The sequence below is a fragment of the Pygocentrus nattereri genome, chromosome 18, assembly GCF_015220715.1.
Source record: "Pygocentrus nattereri isolate fPygNat1 chromosome 18, fPygNat1.pri, whole genome shotgun sequence".
In the NCBI taxonomy this organism is placed as follows: domain Eukaryota; kingdom Metazoa; phylum Chordata; class Actinopteri; order Characiformes; family Serrasalmidae; genus Pygocentrus; species Pygocentrus nattereri.
Window position 1 is genome coordinate 28,646,900 of NC_051228.1, and position 20,296 is coordinate 28,667,195.

Genomic DNA, 20,296 nt, shown 5'->3' on the forward strand with positions numbered 1-20,296 from the left:
TTTCCACATTTCCACAAGTTCAGCCTTTTTTCTCTCGTTTTTTCAGTAACGGCATCTTGACAGCTACGCATTCTTTTAAACCTGTAGCGTTGAGCTGTCTTCTCACAGTGGAAGGAACAGATTTTTTTCAGACCTGAAGCAAGAGCAGAGCTTTATTGTCGGTTTTCTCTCAAAGATTAAATATTTCAATACCGCTTATCTGATGGTGACACTTTTATTGGTCTACCAGGTCTTGTATGGTTGATAGGAGCCCAACTTTTTCTACATAAAAAATTGTTTAACTGCAAGTTTTGAAAACACTTATTGTCCCCTCCCCCACTCATTTTCCTTCAACCCTTCCCTTCCCTATGCAAATGGGGTCTCTCATATCTCTTTATCTCAGAAATAAAAAAATAAAAAAAAGGTGTGGTCTCTGACTTTTGCACAGTACTGTATATGTAGAATCGTAACACAGATTTACCTGAATCATTTGGCTGTCAAACTCCTCATCACTCTCAGCTTCGTACGACAAGTCAGCAGAGCTCTCCAGGGCTGCTTTCTCCTTGATTAGAAAGAAGTCATTATAGCGGAGAGCTTTGTCCCTAAACTGCACATTTACCAGATGAAAAATCTAAAAATAACCTTTAAAATGTTTTAATTATACATCATATTTGACAAAATCAAGGTTGCTTTACTCTAGCACTTATTAAGTGTTGTCAAATTGTTTCCGACTCCTGCTGACCGTATGGATGTTGTTTCTCCAGAATATACAGTCTTCCACACTAGCATTAGTAAATAAATAAATAAACAAATAAATAAATAAATAAACAAACAAACAAACAAACAAACAAACAAACAATCTAAGCTTTGAATACCTGGAAAGCCAAAATTGACTGTTCCTCCTTCTCCTCCTCTCTGGCCTGCATCTCCAGCATCTGAAGCTCATACTCAGAAATATGGGACATGATGCATTCTCTGTGAACTGATGGAACACTGGGCCTTTCATCTTTTTCCAATAACACGGAGTCCTTCCAAGGTTCTTTAAATGGGACATAAGCATCTCTGCCTTCAGAAGATTCTTGAATAGCTTCATGATCCATTGTGTCACTCTTAACATTCTGAGGGGTTTGGTTCTCACTGGTGTTTGGAGAATGTTCTCCTACTGCATCCTCAGCCACATCTGCACTGCTCTTCAGAAGATCTCTCAAAGATGCAACCCGCTCAGATAATTCTTCCAGTATTGCTTCAGTGCTGCAGGATCAAAACATGGTTGATGTTCTTTAGTTTATATTCATCAAAGTAATGATATTGCACAAACATTTTAAGAAAGCACTGATCGATATTTTCATGTAGGGATCTGCCAATATGACCATTTTTATTTACTATGAGAGAGCAAAGACGTAAATGTATTTAGCAGATCTATGATGAAAGTAAACATGTTTATATTTCAAACTTAAGTTTGAAGCTTGAAGTTTAAAGTCACTGTGAACTGGACATCATCAGGGACCACTTCCATCCCAGCCACATAGTATAACACACAGTATAACCCTCTTGCATCCAGAACCAGTTGGGAACTAGAACTTATTGCACTGCAGTAACACTGACATGTGGTGGTGGTGGGTTAATATGTGTTGTTCTGGTCTGTTCTGGAGTTTTTAAACATCTCACTGTCACTGCTGGCCCACCACCACATCAGTGTTACTGCAATGCTCAGAATGATCCATTGTGGTCATAATGTTATGCCTGATCGGTATTTATATTGTGTTTCTGTGGACTCTTTATGCGAAATAACCATTTTATAGTGTTGTGAATTCCCTATGACTTCTTGCTGTAATGTCTATACAGTAGCCACTCCTTTTTGGATGCGCTGTCTCTTCAACTCTGGTTTAAAAGCAGAAGTAGCATTGTGGGGCCAGTGAGGCAAAACATTTCTGTGATAGTTTCATTTTCGACCACTTGCAACTCCCAAGAGTGTATTTTCTGCATGGTTTTGGTGGCACATCACTCTTTCACTAGCGAAAGGTGGTTAATTCAAACACAGTACAGGCACTTCACATGTAACGAACTTTCATTTTCCACCTGAAAGCACTTTCAAACTGTAGGCGGTTAGACCTACTTTGTTAATTTCCTCACTGATGAGATTGTGGATGATATTTGTTTATGGCCCCTCTACAAAAACAGAGTAAACAGAGCACACAAACAAAACAAAGGAGCAGTTTTATTTTAGCCAAAACATGATCCATTAAAATATGCTGGGATCAGAAATGCCTAAACTGATTACCTCTTTAAAAAGGTAAAAAAATAAAATGCTAAATGTTTTATTGCCATAATATTTTTTATGGTGTTGAGAACCCTGGATAACAGGTGTACGTTGATGCATAACTAGGTAATATTTTTCCTGTTCTCCTGGTGCAGTGACACATCAAAAATCATTTTAGAGGAGGGCAAAAGTCTTTACATTATGATTAGTGTGAAGTTCTAGGCAAATAGCAGATATAAAAAAGCAGCTTGTTATGGTGTACGTTTTAGGCCATCAGACACCAGACAAAATGTCTTTGTGTCACATGGAAATTATGACTCAGCTCTTGAACAACTGGTCAACCCAAAGGTACAGCCTCAGACAAAACAGGCTAAAGAGACACAGACTGTAAAGTTTGTGACTTTCACAATTATGTTCTTTCTAATGATCTTAAGTTTTGTGGCCACATAAAATATGACAAGATACCACAACTTTTGCTGAGTTGTGTTTCTTTCATGTTCTTTTATTTAACAAAGTTTCAACTCAGATGCCGTTTGCTTTGGCATCCGCTTCAGCGTTAGGAACCATCTCAAAATTACCAAAAGAACAAGAGTGAAAACACTTATTAATTACAGGATGACTTCAACGAGTGATAGAAAATGTGGAGCAGAACACGAGATCATTTTTGGAGCATCATACCAGCACTGGATCTTAATAATCCAAACACTTAAATGTTAACCACATAAATGTAAGCAAATATTTGAAAGTATCAAAGAGGTAGGAATACTATTGTTCACGAACAACAAATTTCTACTACAAGCTTTGGTAAATGGCTGCACACTATAATTATGATTTTAGATTTTGCAGTGCAAGTTTGTTTTCATGCAAATACAATGCAAATCCACTGTATTGGAGGAGGAAAAGAAGGAAACAGAACTCCAGCCTCACAACCAGTACTCAAAATATTTTGACTGCAAAATCTCTATGAAAGCCACTGTGTCTTTAAATAAACGGAAACAGCTAAAACCTGACAAACCTGCTTGTGCAGTTGAGTCCATCGGGAACGCGACTAGTAAGGTCCTGAAGTTCTCTGCCAATTTGAGAAAGCCTCTGTTTTAAACAAGCCGGAGTCTTTAACGCACCTGTACAGTTGTAACACAAATACATTTGAAGACTTGAACAGCAGCAGGCTGACAACCATGGATACTTCAAGAAGGAAAGCAAAACTCTACTCACATGTGCTCACCAGTCTCTCTAGTGTTTGATGAATTATCAATCCAGCCTAAAAGATGAAGAAACTGAGAAATCACTAAAACACTGCTGGCTAATGTGAAGATGAAGTGGTAAGTAGCCTTTCTGCTCAGTAATATTAAGTAATATTTCTGCTCATCTGCTCAGATGAACAGACAGTCCTTCACTTCTCATAATGAACCTAGTATCTTTAATAGGATTTGATCGGTCACTAAAAGGCATTAAATGTGTAATATATTGCTGACCACACTCACATAGGCGTCTGTTGCAGCATATCGTTTCTGCTCCTCTGTTAGCTCAAAGTTATCCCAGTGGCTACAGCGTACATTCTTATCTTTGAAGAGTTGTTTGTTGAATAAGTGCTTAACCAGTCCATCCAAGCTCCATTTCTCCACACACCTCAGCTGATTTCAAACAGAAAAAAAAAAAAACAGAACACAAGATCTAAAAGTGGCTTACCATTCTCAATATCACATTGCAATTATATAACAATAATTGTTTAAGCACTGTTAATGCATTTTTTTTATCTGTGATAGTCCAGGATGAAGCCTAGCTGCTTGTCTACATTATGTTGCTATGACAAGGTCCATGAGTGTAGCCTTCTTCTCATTCTTAAATGGCTTTTAAATACTGGACAGGACTCGTGGGAGACCTACAGAAAAATCTACAAGCAGAAAACTAACAAAAGCTACATAAAAAATCTACAGCTCCTCGAAAGCATCCAGTGTAAGAAGAGTCCAAGAGATGTATGAACGAGAAGGAGAGGGCTGCAATCGCAAGAGCTGGAACCACTGACTGCTTGTGTGATATTGAGTACAGGGCAAAAATAATTCATTTTTAAGCATCAGGGAAAAAAAACAAACAAAACATATATTCACCAGACAATTACATAAATCCTCCAACATTCTGTACATCAACCCTATCTGTATTTCATTTGTACACTCTTTATTTTTGTGTACTCTAATAGCAAAAAATATCATAACACAATACTAAAAGACATTTTATGATATTTAATATGCATCTCAATATTTTGACACAGACTCATTTAAAAACAGCCATCTGGGTGCAATGATTTTTATTTAAAATTTCACATACTGCTCTACTCATTTCAATTAAACAGGGCTGTTTGTGCTCCACATGTAATAAAACATGTAGGTCAGCATTCTTAAATACTGATATACTCAGAAAGCATATTGTTAGGGATTCACCGATACCATTTTTTTTTCAGTCCGATTGCCAATATGAGCACATTTTTAGCACTTGCTGATACCCATTCTGATACCCTATTGAGTAACCTAGCACTTGTAAATGTAAATGAGTATAATGTACTTCGACAGTTAAATCCTTCAAATATTTTACATGATTTTAAATCTTCCTCTTCTTTTGGCTGCTCCCTTTAGGGGTCGCCACAGCGGATCATCTGACTCCATCTTGCCCTATCCACTGCCTCCTCTACTTTTCCACCAAATTGTACATGATTTTAAATGATGTGCATTATCTAGCTATCCTACATAAGTTACTTTGGACTGAGCAGCGTTGCGGAAGGGCAGGGTGGGGTTTTTTTTTTCTACAATTCTATACAGCTAAGAATGTTTCATAGTTTTGATCCCCACTCCTTTTTCAACGTCAGTCTTTGTACCACACTGAAAGCAGGAATCTTATTTGAGGCTAATCTAAGGAGGTTATGGTTTGACTAATGCCTTTTTGGAGTCTATTTGGCTGCTTGAACTATAGTTGAATGTCCTCTGAAGCCAGGCATTCACTGTGCAATTTCAGACATGTTGTTCCTTGGTGAATCACACTGTACGGTTAAATCTGTACAGACAAAGCCTACAATTTTAATAGCCTACTCACATTATATTAAAATGCTCAGTCCAACTGACGTGCTACGGGAAATGCAGCCAGCAGCAATTTACAATGAAGCTGTTTCATTCCAAAAAACATGCAATGCACCAGAACACTGGGCAAATTCGCTGAGAAACTGAGCTAAAGCAGTTTTGTGATACACAAGGTAGGACAATGATCTCTTTCTCAACCTATTTTACAAAGACCAAAATAAATAAAAATGCCACAATAATGATTATACCTTGCAACTCTGTTCAGTCAAACAGGGTAAACTAGGCATTACAGACTTTGGTACCCCAAATGTTGATGTATTTGCCTCTGTTTTTTTTAGCTGTGTGTCCACTATAATGTAGTGGAAGTGGTTGTGTTTGTTGTGCTCAAAACAGGCTGAAATCACACAGTGTATGTGTGACAGGAATTTGCTAAAGCAGAAAGTTTAAAGTGACTAAGGCCTTTGTGTCTAACTGCCACGGTGTCAGCAACACTTCTCCGTGCTAACAGCCTCACAGCCAGCCGAAGCCACTTGATTATTAGTGTGGTAGTGCAACCTAGGCTTAAACTATCAAGTGGTATCGGATGTCGGTACTGGTGCATTTTTCTGAGCAAGTTTGAGTAAATAAGAGCTGTATCAAATCCTCCATCCATCAATCTGTCCTTCCTATCTCAAAACCAACAAGTTACAGCTGTGCCCTCCTAGAGGATATTAGAAGAAATGAATTCTGCATCAAGATAAAAAAAAAAACCCAAGCACACTGATCAAGATGTATTTATCAAATAAAGAACTTGCTAAGAATGACAGACTGTCTACACCATTTGGATCCTGTGAAGCAGATTATGCAAGCAAATTTCAAGAGCGAAATAGCTCCTGAAAAGCAAATAATGTGTACTTGGCTGTTTTGACTGAAAATAAAATAAATGAAAGGGTGGTCTGCACCCTATATATATATATATATATATATATATATATATATATATATATATATATATATATATATATACACATATACACACACACACACACACACACATATATACACACACACACACATTTTTGCATTCACAAAAATGAATAAACCACTCACAAAGCTATAACAAAATGCACTGCTATTTTAACTGAAAAAACATTTTTATGGTTAAATTAGAGCAAAGGGACTAAGGCAATAAAATAACATGAATAATCAGTAAAAATTGTTTTATTGCTACACATTAGTAACTGATCAATAAACCTTTCATGTGGCATTATTAAAAATATCAGCAATATTTTTTGTCCAAACTTGTCTGATTACATGAATGCCTTTATCAAAGCACTTATGGATGTTTACCGGGAATGTCTGAGGCATGATCAGGATATCAAAGTACATGATAAAAACCCCATCATTTATTAGATATATCAATACTGCCAGGCTTTTATGGTAATGATTAACAAACGATGTACAGCATTTGTACATCACAAATGTGTCTAAGCAGTGTAAACAACATGTCTCTATCCTAGATACTAAACTAGAGAAAAATGTTTTACCAAAATATTTTTCAATTGTTGATATTAGAACAAAAGCTGTAACACTGACTTTATAATGCAAAGCAGAAATCAAAAAGACTCACCTTCTTGTTTGCCAAATCAGAGAGCTCTATGCAATTCTTCAGTTTAATTTCATAATCAGACATTAGCTTCCACATGTCTCCTTCAATGCCCACACCAACCTTCTTGATGTTTTCATCTTCTAGAAACATCTTAAGGCCAGGAGGGAATCCTGAAACAGCACTGAGAGGTGAGCAGAAGGCTGGGAAAGAAATTTGTGCTTCATGATAAAGCACGTACTCTGCAGCTCACCATACCTGACATTGGGGAGAGGTGAAAGAGGTAGCACTTCTCCTCTGAGGCACAAACCTGGACCAAAGCCACTTTCTTGCTCTTTCCTTTAGTGAAAGATGGAGGCCATTCTAAATCAAAGCCCACAGCTGAGCCAGGTGCAAGAGAGGACCTGAGAGAAGTACAGACAACCACAGGAACAAGATTACATCTACATGGTATATGTTGTGTCACTGAAAAGAATGTGGGGTGATTATGTTACTCACTGTACTATTTGACTTCTTAATGTGTCCAATTAATATTTGAGGTTTTCATTTTCCTAAGTACACTTAACACTCTCATTGCTAGACAAAGTCAATACATCACCCAGCCATAACGGTGGGCTGACTAAGGCTGTCTTTAAATCCTTAACAGAGCTCTTCTCTAATAATGATCATACATATACATTCCTACCTACACACACACACATTTCTATAATTTATATATACATATTTTGTAGCTAACAAAGATTACCTTAAATCTTCTGATAAAAAAGAGCAATCATTTTTCTCCTTGCTGTACATAACTATGCCACCAAATTCCAAGTATGGAAGATCATCTTCTAGGACATTCTTTTTGTAGAGACCCTGTAACAACGCATGAGTAACATCACGGTTAGAAGTATCTATTACTGCATAGAAAAATCAAGCTCAAGATATGGATGCACCACTGTAAAAGCAATGAACAAGAGAATTCAAAGATGACTATTTTCACATTTATTGATTTCAAAATGGCATCAGTATAGGCTCAATATCAGTATCGGAAAAAAGTTTTCCACATGTGCTCCGAGGCATATAAGCAGCAGTCTTTCCCTGTTGATGATTTACATTAACTACATTTAGATGCAAAGCACATTCTTTTCCACATTCTGTTTTTAGAAACATATACTCCTAACCACTGGTAATCAACAGGGATGTACAGAGATGTTAGAGCATCAGGGCGCACCCTCATTCATTTCCAAGGGAAAGTTTCTAAAGTAGACTTTGCCCTCGTCAATAAAAATCAGATAGCATGCTTTGATGTCCTGATCACCTGGTTTATGTTAAGATGATTTGAGACCAACAGAATCAATTACATGCTAAAGTTTATATGATATTAACTACAGAGATTTCAATGCTACTAATGGAACTTGTCTTAGGTTACAGAAGTGTGTAATAAAACTTTGGACTGGCTGGCAAGCCCACGGCTTGGGAAGGGGTTAAAGGAGAACTGCCTTAGGAATAAACTGTAAGCCAAATGATCCTTAAAATTTAATGTGTTAAACAGGCTGTCATATCTGATAAAATAAGCCCTTTAGTTGAACACTGTAATGTATTCCAGAGTGCCAGAGCAGACATTGTGCTAACAATCCAGGCTCTATATACACTATCAATCATACAGGTTAGTGCACCAAATGAACAGCAATAACATACAGAAGTGAACACAAGCCTTTTTACAATGTCTAAAACACTACTGGCAGTTTATATTTACTAAGACAGACAAAACCCCCAGCGATAGTCAAATTAGAGACAAGAAGAGATAGAAGCTAAAATTCTACTTAAGTCTGGAAGTCTGCCATACAGGTTTTCATCCTATGCAAATAAAGAATACAGTGTAGCTTTTACCACCAGCATACTAATCAAAACTCAGAGAGAAGAGTAAAAACAAAAGAATGACAGCATTGCACGTTACACAAAACGTATGATGAACAGGGTTCACTAGTCATTAGATCTACTTTTAATTGGTAGATGCTGTGAAATTACAGACTTACTTTTACTTATTTCAATAACTGTTATAAAGTAGTACACATCTCTTAACAGTGTTGTAAACATAAGGCTGTCACAGTACAATCCCATTCTCTCATTCATCACAAAAACATATTAAAGACTGTGAACTACTGCTTTACTCTGATGACAGAAGGAGACTCTTGATTGTGGTAAAGCTGGAGGTGGTTAATTCACTGAAATGGTGGTTCAGTCTTCCCACCAGAAATTGATTTGAATATGGCCACAGTCATGTACAGGTACCTGCAAAAAATATATGCAAATAAGCGACTGTGTCGACCAATAGAAAGCCCCCACCTTACTCTAAACTGCCAGCAAAAAGGGAACTAAACACGCAACCCAGGGGAAACTGGAGTAAACTGAAGACTGGAATTATAGCTCTGTATACAAACACAAATAAGGCCACACCACAACTACACCATGAGGGATTCGTCTAGTAATATTCAACGACTTCGACAGCAGGTCAGTGGATTTTATGCTTTGTCTCGTACCTGGGAGCGCACATGGTCTTCTTGGTTAAGTCTGTTTGCCATCCATGAGGGCAGCGTCCTGTCACCCATAGCTGCAGCTCGTTTTATGCTACTTTAAGAGACTTAGCTTGACCGTTCACGAGAAGCAGGCACTGGTGCCATTACCGCAGCCAGTCGGGATGTTCAAGTCTGGCGTGAAAGCTCCCTGTTTGGTCGCCACACTGACCGCGTTCATGCGGACACCAGGAGCGTTGAGTCCCTCGGCTTCTGCTAATCCAGCCGCGACTCCACTGCTGTCTGTCTGAGCTCAACACAAACGGGAATATTATCGCCGTTTCGTTGCTCTGACACTTACGATTAACTGGACAGGACTAGATTCAAACTGCAGATGTGATCTCTGTAGGTCCACTCAGCTGTCTCTTCGGTAAACATAATGTTTTAAGGATTTTTTTTCAGATGTGTAAACTGAAGTTATCAGCCCCAAACTCTCCCGCCGTCTTCAGTACTTGTTTGTGTTTAGGGGGTTTTAGTATGAATATGAGTCGACGCCCCCTACAGGCATGGAGGCATAGCGACGAGCTTTAACCGCTGTGTGTCTGTTTTAGGAAAGGACAGTAGCCAGACGAGTGATTATAATAACATTAATGTGACACACATTTGTGTGATGTGCAGGGCTGGGGTATGGGGAACACGTATTCAGTCCATGTTACATTTTGAAAAGGTAGCATTCAGAATACAGTTACTTTTTTATTTTAATAGAAAAAATACTTACCAAATAAATTTAAAAAATCAATCTGCAAAAGAAACGCCACCAGCACTTGTTTATGAACAATTTTAGATCAGTGCATGGCATGTAGCAAACATGCTTTTTAGACGAAGAGGACCTCAATTAACAGCTTCATTACCAACACTGAAGTTCCTGTTAAAGCCTGAGTAGGCAACATAATATCATAAATAAATCAGTGTAATGATTAGTTATTAATGTCAGTGTTACTGAGCTCTGCTAAAGGGCAGTCGTGGGCTGGAGGTTAGGGAACTGGCCCTGTGACCGGAAGGTTGCCGGTTCAATCCCTAGCCATGACTGAGGTGTCCTTGAGCAAGACACCTAACCCCCAATTGCTCCCTGGGCGCCGTGGATAGGGCTGCCCACCGCTCCGGGCAAGTGTGCTCACTGCCCCCTAGTGTGTGTGTGGTGTTTCACTTGCATGGATGGGTTAAATGCGAAGATGGAATTTCCCCGGTTGTGGGATCAAAACAGTATCACTTAAAGCCTGAGTAGACTGATAAATCAATGTGAGCATCGGTTATTAATCTCAGTGTTACTGAGCTCTGCTAAAGCCTGAGTAGACTGATCAATGTGAGCATCGGTTATTAATCTCAGTGTTACTGAGCTCTGCTAAAGCCTGAGTAGACTGATCAATGTGAGCATCGGTTATTAATCTCAGTGTTACTGACCTCTGCTAAAGCCTGAGTAGACTGATCAATGTGAGCATCAGTTATTAATGTCAGTGTTACTGAGCTCTGCTAAAGCCTGAGTAGACTGATCAATCAATGTGAGTCAGTTATTAATCTCAGTGTTACTGAGCTCTGCTAAAGCCTGAGTAGACTGATCAATCAATGTGAGTCAGTTATTAATCTCAGTGTTACTGACCTCTGCTAAAGCCTGAGTAGACTGATCAATGTGAGCATCGGTTATTAATCTCAGTGTTACTGACCTCTGCTAAAGCCTGAGTAGACTGATCAATGTGAGCATCGGTTATTAATGTCAGTGTTACTGAGCTCTGCTAAAGCCTGAGTAGACTGATCAATGTGAGCATCGGTTATTAATCTCAGTGTTACTGACCTCTGCTAAAGCCTGAGTAGACTGATCAATGTGAGCATCGGTTATTAATCTCAGTGTTACTGACCTCTGCTAAAGCCTGAGTAGACTGATCAATCAATGTGAGCATCGGTTATTAATCTCAGTGTTACTGACCTCTGCTAAAGCCTGAGTAGACTGATCAATCAATGTGAGCATCGGTTATTAATCTCAGTGTTACTGACCTCTGCTAAAGCCTGAGTAGACTGATCAATGTGAGCATCGGTTATTAATCTCAGTGTTACTGAGCTCTGCTAAAGCCTGAGTAGACTGATCAATCAATGTGAGTCAGTTATTAATCTCAGTGTTACTGAGCTCTGCTAAAGCCTGAGTAGACTGATCAATCAATGTGATGATCAGTTATTAATCTCAGTGTTACTGACCTCTGCTAAAGCCTGAGTAGACTGATCAATCAATGTGAGCATCGGTTATTAATCTCAGTGTTACTGACCTCTGCTAAAGCCTGAGTAGACTGATCAATGTGAGCATCGGTTATTAATCTCAGTGTTACTGAGCTCTGCTAAAGCCTGAGTAGACTGATCAATCAATGTGAGTCAGTTATTAATGTCAGTGTTACTGAGCTCTGCTGAAGCCTGAATAGACTGATAAATCAATGTGAGCATCGGTTATTAATCTCAGTGTTACTGACCTCTGCTAAAGCCTGAGTAGACTGATCAATGTGAGCATCGGTTATTAATCTCAGTGTTACTGAGCTCTGCTAAAGCCTGAGTAGACTGATCAATGTGAGCATCGGTTATTAATCTCAGTGTTACTGAGCTCTGCTGAAGCCTTAGTAGACTGATAAATCAATGTGAGCATCGGTTATTAATCTCAGTGTTACTGACCTCTGCTAAAGCCTGAGTAGACTGATCAATCATTGTGAGCATCGGTTATTAATCTCAGTGTTACTGACCTCTGCTAAAGCCTGAGTAGACTGATCAATGTGAGCATCGGTTATTAATCTCAGTGTTACTGAGCTCTGCTAAAGCCTGAGTAGACAGATCAATCAATGTGAGTCAGTTATTAATCTCAGTGTTACTGAGCTCTGCTAAAGCCTGAGTAGACTGATCAATCAATGTGAGTCAGTTATTAATCTCAGTGTTACTGACCTCTGCTAAAGCCTGAGTAGACTGATCAATGTGAGCATCGGTTATTAATCTCAGTGTTACTGAGCTCTGCTGAAGCCTGAGTAGACTGATCAATCAATGTGAGCATCGGTTATTAATCTCAGTGTTACTGACCTCTGCTAAAGCCTGAGTAGACTGATCAATGTGAGCATCGGTTATTAATCTCAGTGTTACTGAGCTCTGCTAAAGCCTGAGTAGACTGATAAATCAATGTGAGTCAGTTATTAATGTCAGTGTTACTGAGCTCTGCTGAAGCCTGAATAGACTGATAAATCAATGTGAGCATCGGTTATTAATCTCAGTGTTACTGACCTCTGCTAAAGCCTGAGTAGACTGATCAATCAATGTGAGTCAGTTATAAATGTCAGTGTTACTGAGTTCTGCTAAAGCCTGAGTAGACTGATCAATGTGAGCATCGGTTATTAATCTCAGTGTTACTGAGCTCTGCTAAAGCCTGAGTAGACTGATCAATCAATGTGAGCATCAGTTATTAATCTCAGTGTTACTGAGCTCTGCTAAAGCCTGAGTAGACTGATAAATCAATGTGAATCAGTTATTAATGTCAGTGTTACTGAGCTCTGCTAAAGCCTGAGTAGACTGATCAATCAATGTGAGCATCCGTTATTAATCTCAGTGTTACTGAGCTCTGCTAAAGCCTGAGTAGACTGATCAATGTGAGCATCGGTTATTAATCTCAGTGTTACTGAGCTCTGCTAAAGCCTGAGTAGACTGATCAATCAATGTGATGATCAGTTATTAATCTCAGTGTTACTGAGCTCTGCTAAAGCCTGAGTAGACTGATCAATGTGAGCATCGGTTATTAATCTCAGTGTTACTGAGCTCTGCTAAAGCCTGAGTAGACTGATCAATGTGAGCATCAGTTATTAATCTCAGTGTTACTGAGCTCTGCTAAAGCCTGAGTAGACTGATCAATCAATGTGAGTCCGTTATTAATGTCAGTGTTACTGAGCTCTGCTGAAGCCTGAGTAGACTGATAAATCAATGTGAGCTTCGGTTATTAATCTCAGTGTTACTGACCTCTGCTAAAGCCTGAGTAGACTGATAAATCAATGTGAGCATCGGTTATTAATCTCAGTGTTACTGAGCTCTGCTAAAGCCTGAGTAGACTGATCAATCAATGTGAGCATCGGTTATTAATCTCAGTGTTACTGACCTCTGCTAAAGCCTGAGTAGACTGATCAATGTGAGCATTGGTTATTAATATCAGTGTTACTGAGCTCTGCTAAAGCCTGAGTAGACTGATCAATCAATGTGAGTCACTTATTAATCTCAGTGTTACTGAGCTCTGCTAAAGCCTGAGTAGACTGATCAATCAATGTGAAGATCAGTTATTAATCTCAGTGTTACTGAGCTCTGCTAAAGCCTGAGTAGACTGATCAATCAATGTGAGCATCGGTTATTAATCTCAGTGTTACTGACCTCTGCTAAAGCCTGAGTAGACTGATCAATGTGAGCATCGGTTATTAATCTCAGTGTTACTGAGCTCTGCTAAAGCCTGAGTAGACTGATAAATCAATGTGAGTCAGTTATTAATGTCAGTGTTACTGAGCTCTGCTAAAGCCTGAGTAGACTGATAAATCAATGTGAGCATCGGTTATTAATCTCAGTGTTACTGAGCTCTGCTAAAGCCTGAGTAGACTGATAAATCAATGTGAGTCAGTTATTAATGTCAGTGTTACTGAGCTCTGCTAAAGCCTGAGTAGACTGATAAATCAATGTGAGCATCAGTTATTAATCTCAGTGTTACTGAGCTCTGCTAAAGCCTGAGTAGACTGATCAATCAATGTGAAGATCAGTTATTAATCTCAGTGTTACTGAGCTCTGCTAAAGCCTGAGTAGACTGATAAATCAATGTGAGCATCGGTTATTAATCTCAGTGTTACTGAGCTCTGCTAAAGCCTGAGTAGACTGATCAATGTGAGCATCGGTTATTAATCTCAGTGTTACTGAGCTCTGCTAAAGCCTGAGTAGACTGATAAATCAATGTGAGTCAGTTATTAATGTCAGTGTTACTGAGCTCTGCTAAAGCCTGAGTAGACTGATAAATCAATGTGAGCATCGGTTATTAATCTCAGTGTTACTGAGCTCTGCTAAAGCCTGAGTAGACTGATAAATCAATGTGAGTCAGTTATTAATGTCAGTGTTACTGAGCTCTGCTAAAGCCTGAGTAGACTGATAAATCAATGTGAGCATCGGTTATTAATCTCAGTGTTACTGAGCTCTGCTAAAGCCTGAGTAGACTGATAAATCAATGTGAGTCAGTTATTAATGTCAGTGTTACTGAGCTCTGCTAAAGCCTGAGTAGACTGATAAATCAATGTGAGCATCAGTTATTAATCTCAGTGTTACTGAGCTCTGCTAAAGCCTGAGTAGACTGATCAATCAATGTGAAGATCAGTTATTAATCTCAGTGTTACTGAGCTCTGCTAAAGCCTGAGTAGACTGATCAATCAATGTGAGCATCAGTTATTAATCTCAGTGTTACTGAGCTCTGCTAAAGCCTGAGTAGACTGATAAATCAATGTGAATCAGTTATTAATGTCAGTGTTACTGAGCTCTGCTAAAGCCTGAGTAGACTGATCAATCAATGTGAGCATCCGTTATTAATCTCAGTGTTACTGAGCTCTGCTGAAGCCTGAGTAGACTGATCAATGTGAGCATCGGTTATTAATCTCAGTGTTACTGACCTCTGCTAAAGCCTGAGTAGACTGATCAATCAATGTGATGATCAGTTATTAATCTCAGTGTTACTGAGCTCTGCTAAAGCCTGAGTAGACTGATCAATCAATGTGAGCATCAGTTATTAATGTCAGTGTTACTGAGCTCTGCTAAAGCCTGAGTAGACTGATCAATGTGAGCATCGGTTATTAATCTCAGTGTTACTGAGCTCTGCTAAAGCCTGAGTAGACTGATCAATGTGAGCATCAGTTATTAATCTCAGTGTTACTGAGCTCTGCTAAAGCCTGAGTAGACTGATCAATCAATGTGAGTCCGTTATTAATGTCAGTGTTACTGAGCTCTGCTGAAGCCTGAGTAGACTGATAAATCAATGTGAGCTTCGGTTATTAATCTCAGTGTTACTGACCTCTGCTAAAGCCTGAGTAGACTGATAAATCAATGTGAGCATCGGTTATTAATCTCAGTGTTACTGAGCTCTGCTAAAGCCTGAGTAGACTGATCAATCAATGTGAGCATCGGTTATTAATCTCAGTGTTACTGACCTCTGCTAAAGCCTGAGTAGACTGATCAATGTGAGCATTGGTTATTAATATCAGTGTTACTGAGCTCTGCTAAAGCCTGAGTAGACTGATCAATCAATGTGAGTCACTTATTAATCTCAGTGTTACTGAGCTCTGCTAAAGCCTGAGTAGACTGATAAATCAATGTGAGTCAGTTATTAATGTCAGTGTTACTGAGCTCTGCTAAAGCCTGAGTAGACTGATAAATCAATGTGAGCATCAGTTATTAATCTCAGTGTTACTGAGCTCTGCTAAAGCCTGAGTAGACTGATCAATCAATGTGAAGATCAGTTATTAATCTCAGTGTTACTGAGCTCTGCTAAAGCCTGAGTAGACTGATAAATCAATGTGAGCATCGGTTATTAATCTCAGTGTTACTGAGCTCTGCTAAAGCCTGAGTAGACTGATAAATCAATGTGAGCATCAGTTATTAATGTCAGTGTTACTGAGCTCTGCTAAAGCCTGAGTAGACTGATCAATCAATGTGATGATCAGTTATTAATCTCAGTGTTACTGAGCTCTGCTAAAGCCAGAGTAGACTGATAAATCAATATGATGATCAGTTATTAAACATAAAGAAGCTGTAACGATGTCCCAAGCTTTGAATACATTCATTTATCAGCTGTATTTCCTGCTTGCAGTATCTTTGAGTGTGTGACTGTGAGTTACACAACTGGTTATCATAACAGGGTTCTTGAGGGTTCCCTAATTAACCTCTTGGACCCCTGAATGTCTTATCAATAATCAAAGTTGTAAAATAAACTGAAAATAAACTTACTTTGACCTGTCTGACGCCTAAATATAAATTTACTGTTTAGCTGATTCACCCATATATTTTGGTATCTTCCTCAGGGAGGAGCCGTAGCAAACTGGTTCACCCATTTGGTCCTTCATAGCCTTGCAACTGTAACTATTGTAAAAGCTTTACAACAAGCCATAGCACTTATGTTAATCTGAATCTTGCCCAATTTCCCAAGACATCATTAGCCTATTTTTTAAACCAAAAAAAAAGGGTTTACATTAATGTGTGAATGCATTACAAAGCCTGAAAGAGTATTTCCAGAAGAAGAATTGTTAAACCAACCAGTTTGTTGTCATTAAAGCTAGCATCAGCTCTGCTGTGGTAAGTGAGTAAAGGCCACCACATACGTTGTGTAGTGCGTACCTCTATTAAAAACAATGGTTTCTAATTCTGGGATGCTGCGCAACACAATGCAGCACGTCCAATGTGCTGTGGCAATAAGAGTAGCCAAACAACATGGGGTCCCCGAATACCAAAGGATATTTTGCACACTGACCGTGCCAAACTTCAACAATCTGAATGGACACAGCTCAACTTATTTGAAAAAATTTTGTCCAGAAGGAAAGAAAGCAGATGCCCGATGGGTCATTTATATGGGCATATTCTGGTCTCTTGCCACATTGTGGCACATGCTCTGATTGACATAAATTATCAAAATTATTTAAACGAAAAAAGGCATATCATTTTGATGTCACTGTTTACATTCCATACCCCCAACATAAAACACCTTTCCATGTCCCTGCAGGCTGCAGTCACTGGTGAGTACACTACAGTTTTCAGCATGTCTGGAAGTCATTTTGCTGTAATAGGATGTTCAAACAACCCCCATACTCAGATTGTTAGATCACATTACCAGGGTTTAGCAAAATAATTTGAAAAAGTAGTGAGGGTTGAAACACTGAATACACTGTCCTAAATCAGTAACATATACTATAATAATGCATAAAAAGTAACATATAAAGAATACATTCAGAATAGACATTTACTGAGATCATTAGTTTGATCGTCCATCAAAAGAGCTCAGTAACACTAAGGTGACTGATCATCACATGGATAAATCAGTGTACTCAGGTTTTAGTAGAGCTCAGTAACACTAATTAAAATAAGAATTAAAAAAGGCATGGTCTGGGTTCAGAAATGGTCTACAGCTGTGCACTTTCCCCCTTTGCACCTCAACCTGTGTGTGTTTTAGCGATGCACCCCTAAAGTGGCCAAAAGTGGACAAAGGAAACAGCTCTCTTCAGTGAAAACACATTAACAAAAACAGTGTGTGGCTACTGCAGGTTTTGAAAATCTATAATTAAACATAAAATACACTCTAAAACAAGCAGATATTCACTATATATAGATATTCACTTTTACTTTCAGATCTTTTTAAAATTATTTTTGGCTGTTGCAGTTAATCAACCTTAAACTCAGCACGCCTACTTACCATGTCCATGGCTGCCTGTGTGCAATCATTCACACACATGGGCAAGTGTTTCATAGCTGTGAGCAATTAGTGTGTGTGTGTGTGCTTAAATGTTTATGGTTGTGTGCCAATAACGTGTGTTTGCTAGTGTTTCAGTGTATTTCACCCTAAACAGCCACACAGTTTCTCTTTGTCTCTATCTCTTCATACTCTCTCTCTCTCTCTCTCTCTCTCTTTCACCCTTGAAACCAACACTGTGATTGGCTACTTGAATCCTGCCCTCTGATTGGCTGCCTGAATCATGTGCTCTAACTGGCTTACTGAATGCATATTGTGCTCTGATTGGCTATCTGAATGCTGCACTCTGATCACTTACCTGAATCCTTTCCTCTGATTAGCTATACTCTAAGCTCTAACTGGCTACATGAATGCTGTGTTTTGATTGGCTACCTCAGGGGTGCCCTAACACCCTGCAGAGTTTTGCTTCAACCCTAATCTAATGTACCTGATTCATGAAGGCCTTCAGTGGCATCTGAGTATTAGAGCCAAGTGTGTGGGATCTGGATTCTCCAGGGTAGTAGATCTCTGGGATCAGGACTGAGCGCCCCTGGGCTACCTTGATGCTGTGCACTGTAGTTGAATTCTGCTCTTTGATTGCTGTACACTGACTGGCTAGTTAAATCCTGCAATGTGTTTGGCTAATTGAATCCTACACTTTGTTTGGCTGTTTGAGTCAATGTGTTGGATGCTGTGCTGTGAATGGTTAGTTAAAATCTTCAGTCTGATTGGCTAGTTGAAGTTAATCCAGCATTCTGATTGGCTACCTGAATGCTGTATTCTGAATGGCTAATTGAATCCAATGCTCTTAATTGCTACCTGAATAGTGCATTTTGATTGGCTAGATTAATAATGCATTCTGATTGATTACCTGAATCCTTTTCAACTGCCATAATTGCAATGCTAGAATAACACAACACATTGTGTTCGACACATCACCATTTCCGTTTAAATAAATGTTCTGCTATGTTTTGTCGGGGCTCAATGCAGCTCTGATCTGCAATCTCATGGCTAGTAGAATCCTGCAATCTGATTAGCTATTAACTCTCATCGACTGCTCTCCTGAGGGAAGCGCTACTCAGGGTCACAGACTACAGCTGCGCAAAGCCACAGACCCACATACTAGAACAATTGTGGCCAATCCATATATTATCCATGTTTTCAAACCAGCAAATAAGGGCAGCTGGAGGAAATTCATGCGGACACTGTGAGAAACTCACAGGCGGCATTCAATACTGTAACTCCTGTATTTATATTTAGCATCCTTACGAATACTAGCATGTAACTATAATGTATTGATAGTAAATAGGTTACAAAGCTAAGTATTGCTTGGAAGCACCTTAGGGGACATGGAGGCACAGTGGTCATCCAGGATAGGCCTGGCCTCCTGAAGCCTGCCCATTGTTCCTGGGGTGAGCATAGCTACAGTTTCTGAACTTTGGAACCACAAACCTTCTACTTTAAACACGTTTCAAATGGAATATTGTGTGCTTCACCTCATGCAGCTTGATAATCAGTTTGCCTGCACAGCTGATGACGGACGTCCACTGAGAGTGTCCGATATCTCGAGAAATTTTGTGTATCACACTAGATTTTCTGAAGCAGGTTTTCTGTTAGGTGTTCTGGATGCAGAAATTCATGCTTCATATATATATATATATATATATATATATATATATATATATATATATATATATATATGACCATCTAAACCGCCAGACTAAGATCATTAAGATCATCTGAGATGAGCACTGCATTTTGTTTACAAACTTGAAATCGACCCATTACAGGCCTTTTGTTACATGCAGTGTTAAAAGGCATCCATTACATTATTAGAGGTCTGCTAGACCTACATTACATTGTATTTAACAGATACTCTTACCCAGAAAATGATGCATGGAGAGGCTTAATTACCATCAGCTTTCATATTCAGTGGGAGCAGGGGGCATCTGAGGACATCTCCCTTCCTCCCTACGACACGAGCTGTACGCCGCAGCCTTGTCAGCATTCAGCTTGCAATCTCATCCCATGTCCTCAGATGCCAATTGTGTTGTCAGAAATAGCTTTTTAAAAAGGCTAATCTATACTATGGGCTTTCAGGACCCTTGTGTTAAATAACCTTGTGCTTCAAAGCCTCTACCTAGAGCTTAAAGCTGACACAGAGAGGCCTAAATAGGAGAGGGAGGGAAAAACAGGAGACCTATCAATAGACAGTAACATCAGCTAAGGGCATGTGAGGTGAAATGGTGTCTTAAATCCATCTGAGAACTAGCACCGGCTACATAAAGGTAGGGAATGAAGGGAGGAACGTATAGACGTGGAAGCTGAAAGATGTGCGTGCAAACGAGCGTAAGAGCCTCTGTACGCAACCTCAGCTAATCATTT

At 39.1% G+C, this 20,296-nt stretch overlaps 2 protein-coding genes across 3 annotated transcripts in view; one reads left to right on the forward strand and one right to left on the reverse strand.

The window, feature by feature from the left end:
• The window catches only part of wrn (WRN RecQ like helicase), a 33,328-nt gene extending 23,419 nt beyond the window's left edge, over positions 1-9,909 (reverse strand). The window contains exons 1-9 of the mRNA XM_017697278.2: positions 9,418-9,909; positions 7,638-7,750; positions 7,151-7,296; positions 6,917-7,065; positions 3,724-3,873; positions 3,455-3,500; positions 3,255-3,360; positions 855-1,230; positions 461-541 (exon numbers count right to left, since the gene is read on the reverse strand). Coding sequence (XP_017552767.1) covers positions 461-541; positions 855-1,230; positions 3,255-3,360; positions 3,455-3,500; positions 3,724-3,873; positions 6,917-7,065; positions 7,151-7,296; positions 7,638-7,750; positions 9,418-9,486 — 1,236 coding nt within the window. The 5' untranslated portion in view covers positions 9,487-9,909. The remainder of the gene's footprint in view (positions 1-460; positions 542-854; positions 1,231-3,254; positions 3,361-3,454; positions 3,501-3,723; positions 3,874-6,916; positions 7,066-7,150; positions 7,297-7,637; positions 7,751-9,417) is intronic.
• LOC108410412 (testis expressed 15, meiosis and synapsis associated) overlaps positions 3,355-20,296 on the forward strand; it is a 45,599-nt gene continuing 28,657 nt past the window's right edge. The window contains exons 1-3 of one of the 2 annotated variants that reach the window (XM_037547365.1): positions 3,355-3,561; positions 7,040-7,083; positions 7,238-7,342. The gene's annotated coding sequence lies outside the window, so the exon portion shown is untranslated. Of the gene's footprint in view, positions 3,562-7,039; positions 7,084-7,237; positions 7,343-9,286; positions 9,389-20,296 lie in introns of those variants that run through there. The other variant, XM_037547366.1, reaches the window with a different exon arrangement.